This window comes from Aethalodelphis obliquidens, unplaced genomic scaffold, assembly GCF_003676395.1.
Source record: "Aethalodelphis obliquidens isolate GAN/ISIS:26980383/991018 unplaced genomic scaffold, ASM367639v1 scaffold66, whole genome shotgun sequence".
Taxonomy (NCBI): Eukaryota; Metazoa; Chordata; class Mammalia; order Artiodactyla; family Delphinidae; genus Aethalodelphis; species Aethalodelphis obliquidens.
The window spans coordinates 2447404-2455142 of NW_020838010.1; the positions used below are offsets into that span (position 1 = coordinate 2447404).

The 7739-nt window shown below is 37.4% G+C and overlaps 1 protein-coding gene across 2 annotated transcripts; it reads left to right on the forward strand.

The window, feature by feature from the left end:
• Window positions 1-296: 296 nt before the first annotated feature.
• NXT2 (nuclear transport factor 2 like export factor 2) lies at window positions 297-6432 on the forward strand. 2 transcript variants are annotated; one of them, XM_027089465.1, is made up of 5 exons: window positions 297-314; window positions 437-515; window positions 1491-1577; window positions 3176-3320; window positions 4216-6432. In XM_027089465.1, the coding sequence occupies exons 2-5, from the start codon at window positions 501-503 to the stop codon at window positions 4395-4397; spliced, it is 429 nt and encodes a 142-aa protein (XP_026945266.1). In that variant the 5' UTR covers window positions 297-314; window positions 437-500; the 3' UTR covers window positions 4398-6432. The 2 variants fall into 2 exon arrangements, with proteins under 2 accessions (XP_026945266.1, XP_026945267.1); XM_027089466.1 differs by lacking the exons at window positions 297-314; window positions 437-515 and adding an exon at window positions 645-764.
• The last annotated feature ends 1307 nt before the right edge of the window (window positions 6433-7739 follow it).

Here is a 7739-nt window from a genome sequence, read left to right on the forward strand (position 1 = left end):
CGCTTTTCCCCAAGCTTCACCCTTTTTTCCGGTTAGCTACAGGTCAGGCAGGTCTCCTAGCGTTCCTCGCTGGTGTTCACCTAGCCCTGGCCCCACCTCCTGGAGCAAAGGAGTCTCCCCATTGGACGCCTTAAATAGGTCTTTTTTTTTTGCTGCCCTTGGGCATGTTGGAGAAATGGATACTTTTGTTAAAATTGTCCAGCTGCAAAAGCAGAGTGTTTTTTTCTTCCAAACGAAGTTAATAAATATCAAACGAGTGAATACATAAGGCGGATGGGAGGGTATGGTCGGAACTGAACAGAATTGAACTTAAGGTTGGTACATCGGGGTCCTTTTAACAGCGGACCGAGTTGCTTCCGGGAGAGAATGGGCGGGCAGAGAATTCTGTGGGTTTGGCGGGTTTCTCTGTCTTCCTAAGTATTTGATCGTCCCGCAGGCAAGAGAGCAGGACACGACGGGACTCAGGGAATCCGGCGGAAGAGGCTGCTGGCACCACCCCGATGGCCAGGCCCATGGTGAGTGCCCCGGCCGCGGCAGGGTGCCCAGGCGCGGGCGGCTGAGGGGAGGGGTTCTGGGGCGGGCTGGCTGCTTGTCACGTGGTCAAGCGGCGAATCAGGGTCCAGCCCGCCAGGCGCCGGGGGCGGGGCCCGCTCTCTGCAGCCCCCACTATCCCCCCGACCGCCCACCTCCAGGGCCGTGCAGTCGCTTTTCCGATCCTGGAAAGGACCCTGAGATGGGAAATAGCGAGAGTCCGGAATGTTGGGGTCTGTTGCTTATGGCTTGTAATCTTTTCTCGATCTAAATAACTTTAAGTTGCCTGAGACAGAAACGAAACTAGTTCTTAATTCAGATAATAGGCTGGGCTGGTAAATGGCTGGGGAAGAAAGTACTTAATCTTCCTGAAGGAGAAAACCGCAACAGCATTTATTTGCTTCGGTTTTAAAATCCTTTACAAACGCCGGTGAATTTTTACGTAATGTGAGGACGTTTCCTAGGTACCTAGCTTTTCAAACAAGTTCATTGAACTTATTCTATTTTTTTTTCCCACTCAACTACTTTTGAATAACTTCTCGCTTGTTTCCTAATTTATTCAATGGCAATCCGCGCCCGCCCCCCGCCCGCCCCGTCTCTCTCTCTTTTTTTTTAAGGTTCAGACTGCATAATTTTTATTAAGGTAAATGTTTTGTAAAATACTGGGAGCCTGAGGTACCAGTTGCCACGCAGAGATTATAAATTTATATTTAAAGTAAGAAAAAAAGTGAAATTGACTAATCAAGGATGAATATTTCCTGAAGATACATTCTTAAAAATAATGAAAATTGGAAACTTGAGCCCTAACGTTAAAAATGTCCAAATTTATGTGGAAAAATGTGGACTGTGTATGGAGCTACAAAGTGATTGAAATAAATCATCAGCTTTTGTTGGTGATTTTGTGTTTGTGAGGGGTTGGAGGGGTGGTAAAGTACACTTTAATGAAATTTTTCTTGTAGGATTTTAAAATTTATGTAGATCAGGCATGCAGAGCTGCTGAGGAATTTGTCAATATTTACTATGAGACAATGGACAAGAGAAGACAGGTGAGTGTTATAGACTACTACTCTTTATTAAATACCAGTTCTTTCTTTCTTCTTTTTTTTTTTTCTGATCCAGCCATTCATCTGACTTGCATAAGTGATAGCTGTGTTCCTTAAAAGCACATTGCTTAAGGAGGGGTTGGTATGGCATTATGGAAGTGTGGACTCTGGAATCATACCCCAGCTTTGTGTTTGCCAAGCTCTGTGACCTTGGGCAAGTTGCTAACCTCTCTTAACCTCATTTTATTTTTAGGGTGGTAAATGGGAATTAATTTAACTACTGCACTTATCATGGGACCCCATGTATATTTACTTAAATATGTTACATTTTTTTCTTCCATTGTATAACCAATATGGTTAAAATAGTATTCATGCTAGTGAAGGGGGTCTGCATTACAGGGACTGTTCCCTGATTTGCCCCTTTAAATTCATATATTAATTGATAATTTTCAATTAAAGCTCACAGCTGTAGCTGGCACTCACAAACAGAATCTGCATGGCTTGGATACTTTTAGTCTTCAGCAGAGCAAGTTCTGACTTCATCAGCTTTTTTCATTGTGATTTATCCCTGAGCCACATCTTCTAAGTAACTATTTTAGTATGTGCTGGAGAGTCTTGCCTAGGTCTCTTATCGGAATAGGACTATGATTTAGAGAACTTTGTCTATGCTGTAGGTACAGAAGTTAGTATCTCTAAAAACTATTTTGTTAAGGCAGAAGATTAAAAAGTTCTTGATACTGACGTTTGATGACAAGGGACAGGGGCAAGCGATGTAACAATGGACGCTTATTGTGCCTTGGTGCCTTCAAAGACAAAGTAGCCCCCCAAAAAAGGAAACATAGTTCATTTCCAGAGTCCAGATATGTGTTGCCCCTTTAAATTAATCAAACTTAAATTTTAGAGCTAAGCAAATGTGTCCTGTGACACACTAAATTCCTGTGACTGACTCCTGGGACTAAAAAGTTAACTCTTGAATTCTGCCTTATTTGAGCTTTAACTTACTTGACTTATCAAAGACTCTGCTTTAGCAAGTACTCCTGATTCTTTTGAACTAAATATGCTATTTCCATAGTGGTGAAAGGAACGAATGCTTCCTAACACATACAACATGAAATGGTTCAAACATTAAATAACTCACATGTATATAAACACTAGGATTGAAGTGTACAGGTAGGGCCTGATTGACAAGTTTGTTAATTCACAGAATTAGAAAAGGGAGGGAGATTAAAACTGGTTCGGGGCTGCATGGGCTTGAAATCTGTGATCATTTAATTTATTTTAATACAGAGAGCAAAACTTTAAAAAAAAAAACTCTTCCAGTTTGATACACAGTTTTCTCAGTGTGGCTAAAGTGAAATATGAAAAAAAAAGTATTTAGCTAGTTGCCTAGTTTATTAAAAGCAGGATAATGTCTATTTAAAGCCAACGTTATAAGGCACATACCTTGTTGACACAGTCTTCCCATGAGAGGGGGCAAGGGAAGGAGAGATGGAGGAAGAACAATAAAAATGTTTAGATACTACCTGTAACCTTTCAATCCATTTCTATAAAATACCCAGAAACAAAAAACTTTCCCTTTTTTCTTTTTTCTTTCTTTTTAGGCACTAACCAGGCTGTATCTGGACAAGGCCACCTTAGTATGGAATGGAAATGTTGTAACAGGGCTGGAAGCCCTAACTAAGTTTTTTGACGTGTTGCCTTCTAGTGAGTTTCAGGTCAATATGCTAGATTGCCAGCCAGTTCATGGTAAGATCATGGTCTTTTAAGATACTTCCTTTGTTTTCCTTTAGTGAGCAGTGAACTTTAACACCAAAAGCAGCTAGCCACTTTCAGTGGTAGAAATAATTACTTTTTTGAGCAAATTAAATATGAAGAATTTAGCTGTCAAATCAAACTTTTGGTCTTCCTTTAGATGTATCTCTCTCCAGAGGACCACTAGTAGGTTTTGGTGGATTGAGTGATTATGGCTTAGTAAAAGTCATGTGACAAATTGAGCCTTAATATGATTTTTGTTAATGGAGAGGAATGACTATTTTCCCTAAATAAATTGTTGCCTTCTGTACCTTGAAATGTCTCCAGAGAAAAATTATACCTTATCTCTGATTAATGTGTTTTATTATCTTACAACCTATTAAAATTTCACAGAAATTCACTCTGTTATGTGAAAGGATGACTTTTGGCAAGACAGAATTTGATTCAAGGTAGTAGATTGATGCAGTTTATAAGATTAACCTCTAGGTGGGGTCCTAAGCATCTTAAGTAGTAGTTGAGTGTGATTTTTTTTTTTTCTTTATGGTTCTTGAAAAGAAAGCTTAAGAAGCAAAATACGACAAAACTCTTTTAGAAACCCAATGAAATATTAATAAATACAGCAACCAAATGGTCCTATTCTAGATATAAGCTTTTTATTTTTAAACTTTAGAGCACCCAAAATCTTTCTGGACTGAAAATAACGTTAATATCTTTGAAATGATTATTGAGTTTTCTGGCTTTGGGTGCACATGCTCAAGATAATGTGCAAAGTAAAGAAAGTTTATGAAACTTTTTTTAGTGTTAAATTTTAGGCAGTGTAGTTTAAACCTGAAAATCTGCTTACTTAGAGAGAGAATCCAACCTCTTCTCTTTTTTTGTGTGGGTAAAGAGCAAGCTACTCAGGCCCAGGCTACAGTTCTTGTGGTGACCAGTGGAACTGTGAAGTTTGATGGAAACAGACAACACTACTTCAACCAGAACTTCCTGCTGACTGCTCAGTCTACTGCTGACAATATCGTGTGGAAGATTGCAAGCGACTGCTTCCGTTTTCAAGATTGGGAAAGTAGTTAAAGGGGACAAAAGTCCATTCTCTTTTGGTCCATTAGTTCCAGCAGTAGAAACTTAGTAGTTCATTGCATTGTGGAACCATTAAAAACTAGTATGTGCTGAAATTAAATTTCTTTAATATTTTTTATTCCTAGCGGCACCTTTTCTAGCAGCTGCCAGTTTAGATCATTGCCCTTAAGAGCTTTAATGTTAGTTTTCTACATGCCTTATATATGTTTCACTAATGACATTCTTACAGTAACATTAAACCCATGGTCTCTGTACTAATATACTCACTGTGAGCCCAGTGTATTGCAAAAATGAAATCCCTTTATAGTACTGTCTATGGGATATCAGCACAATGTAACTCTCTGGGAGGAAGTGGAGTGGTTTTTTTTTTTGTTATTAGGCTAATTTTGTAGTACAACATGTACCTATTTTTGGTAAACACTGGTAATGCAGTTTAAATATGAGGCTTTTTCAAATCAGTTCAATGAACACATTACTAATTTAGGTTTACATAAGTACTCTGACATACTAGAATGGCATGTAGAGATGTTTAGTAGTCTTTTTATGTTAAGTAATGTAGGTGTTTTTTTTTATGTTGGCATGTTTTCTTAAGTGAATTAATCTTCTAGAGAGGTGTAAAATGTTCTCGATTGATACCTGAGTGTTAGATACACTCAGTGGCTTAAAAGCAAAACTTCTTAAGAAAGCTTTTTCTTGGCAGCTCCAGGTCTATAACTTTAGATAGTGAATCGTAGTAGTACTAAGAGCTTTAATGGGAGAATGAGAAGTGAGAAGTGTAGAGATCCGAGGTTGGGCAAAAGCAAGGCGGGGTGGCCAAGTGGTACACTTTTGGTACTTGTTTCTACCTCCTAAAAATGTAGCCTAATTTTAGGATTTAAGTCATTAATAAGTATCCTAACCAAATGGTCATGAAGGCCACTTTTGTTCTAAGAATTATTTTTAAAGATTTTTCCAGTTCACCTCACACTTATCACTAGTATATGTCTCAGTTTGTTCAAGAACTTATGGGGGTAAAATGTCAGCAATAAGCCTGACCCTCCAACAGGGTCTGACAGGAAAGTTGGAAACAAAGCCATCACTCCCTCTTTGGGACCCTTAACTTCTAAGTCTTCCATGTGAACTTCAGGCCAAAAGTCTCCTATGTACTACCCACCCCCAAAGTGAGTGATTTGTTCTCTGTGTTTACACTGTCAACTGCATGGTCTTTTTACTACTTAAAGTTAAAATTATTTAATCTTATGATTTGTTCTTCCATATGGCATTGAGCAAATAGAGCTGTTATAAAACATGTTCCTATTACGTGGCTAACACTTTGTCTTTTTAGAGAAAACAGAACAGCAGATCTTCATAAGCCCATAAACTTCAAAAGAACCAGTTGATTCATTTTATGTCTCAACATCTAAAGAGAAAGAAATCTAGCTTTGGTTTTTGGTTAAGCTTTAAGTGTTTCTCCATTCTTGAATTTATTGTTTTCATGTTTTTACACTAGGTGTGCCAGCTTTGTTTCTACATTGCAACTCAAAGTTAATGTTTCTTGTCATTTAATTTGAAAATTGGTGATTCATTTACTCGTCGCAAACTACACATTGCATTTCTGATATATTAGCAAAATAGAATTAAGTAGAAGGGGATGGAACTGCAATTTAGACCACACCTTCCTACCTTCTTGTAGTACTGACTAAACTTTACATATTATATTCTACTCAAAGTAAGTTTACTCTAATTTTGGATTGGCTTTTTAAAACCACAGCTTTAGCAGCAACAATCAGATTGCCCACATATTGCCCTTTCCCTTAAGAGGAAGAGTTTCAAGTAAAAGCTGCGTATAACAAGCAATAACTGAAATGAGTGGTTGTGTACTGTTTATGAACTCAGTGTTTTAAGACTTGTATATTAACTGCTTTTTCCAAATTCTGTATAACTTATAAATGGCTGGAACTACTCTTATATGGACTAGACTGTATTTTTGACATGGACATATTTTTATAACTTGAAAAAAATAAAATTTGCCTTGTTAGAGTTTTCTCAAGCCTGGTTTAAGGTCTCTTGATTTTTTTAAGGCTCCAGAACAGTTGGTTGTTCCTTTTTACAATATAACGTTTTTAAAAAAATTTTAAGTTAGAATGTTGAAAACAATGGTTGACAACTTGGACTTTGTCTTTTCTCTAGTCTACCTCGTTCTTCCTCTTTTCCTACCAAATATTCACATTCCTGAGATCACCTGTTTGAAGTAATAGTGACGTTTTTGGTAAAATGTTGGAAATTTCAACCTGGAAAAACTAGCCAAAATACTATATCCAGAAGGCAGTGAAACCAAAAGTTCATTTTCAGAAAAAAAAATGGTCCCATTAACTTTAATTCTACATTAAAAATATGTCAACAGACACTTGAGGAGCGAGAAGAGGCAACAGCCTTTAAAATCAGCTCCTGTATTTCATCTCTTCAGTGAGGCACGTATTTTTCACAATTTAATATCCGTGAAATTGGTGTATTTTAAACTGATGCTAAAGCATACTTTAATTGGCCTTTTTTCTTTTCTCAGTGGTTCGTAAAATACTGATGAGTCTTACAATTGATGGCATCTTAGATTGATGAAATACAGTAATGAATTTTGCCTAGATAAAAATGGTTAGGAATCTACTTCCGTGTAAATTTGTAGGCATTAGTGGAAGGAAAAGACTAAGCTTAAGAGGCTAATGACTCATGACAAACTCTGTCACCAAGTTATTTGCATTTCATGTCTAGCTCATAAGGCTGGAAGAGCTGCAGACCTTATTTAAGCATGTAAGTGCTTTGGTGAATTGGAATCAGCATTTTCCTAGTTTTTGGAAATTTCCTAGTAATGTATGTAGTGTGTCTAAAAAGATACTCCCAATGAGGTTAAAGGGTAAATGCAGTGTTTGGTCAAGGAGCAAGAAGTCAAATAAAGCCAGGAAGGTACCTGAGTTCTTTTATTCTGGAACGTTGCTGGATTGACTTGCCCGAAATTACTAATGTAGGAAATTTGTTAGCAGGGGACTTCATTTGCTGATTTTTGTTATAATTTGATTTAATATAGGATAGAAAAGATAAGCATGGATGTGCTTTAACATAATCTTACACATTTAGGGGGAGATGGTAGGGCATATTTAGCTTTTTTATTTAACAGTTGTCTCTACAATAAAAATATTTCATCAAAACACTTGCTACCAAAAACAAAGCAAAACAAAAAAAAACACTTGCTACCAAACTCTGCTGTATTAAATATTTGCCCTTCTTTGTCAAATGCATCTTTCTATACAAAAAATTGCTCGGTGACTATCAGTGGGCTCTATACATCAGTCTTGCTTCCTAGAG

Coding starts and splice junctions, on each gene's coding strand:
- NXT2 (XM_027089465.1), top strand. Junction 1,578..3,175: donor CAATGGACAAGAGAAGACAG/GTGAGTGTTATA, acceptor CTTTCTTTTTAG/GCACTAACCAGGCTGTATCT. Junction 3,321..4,215: donor AGATTGCCAGCCAGTTCATG/GTAAGATCATGG, acceptor GTGTGGGTAAAG/AGCAAGCTACTCAGGCCCAG.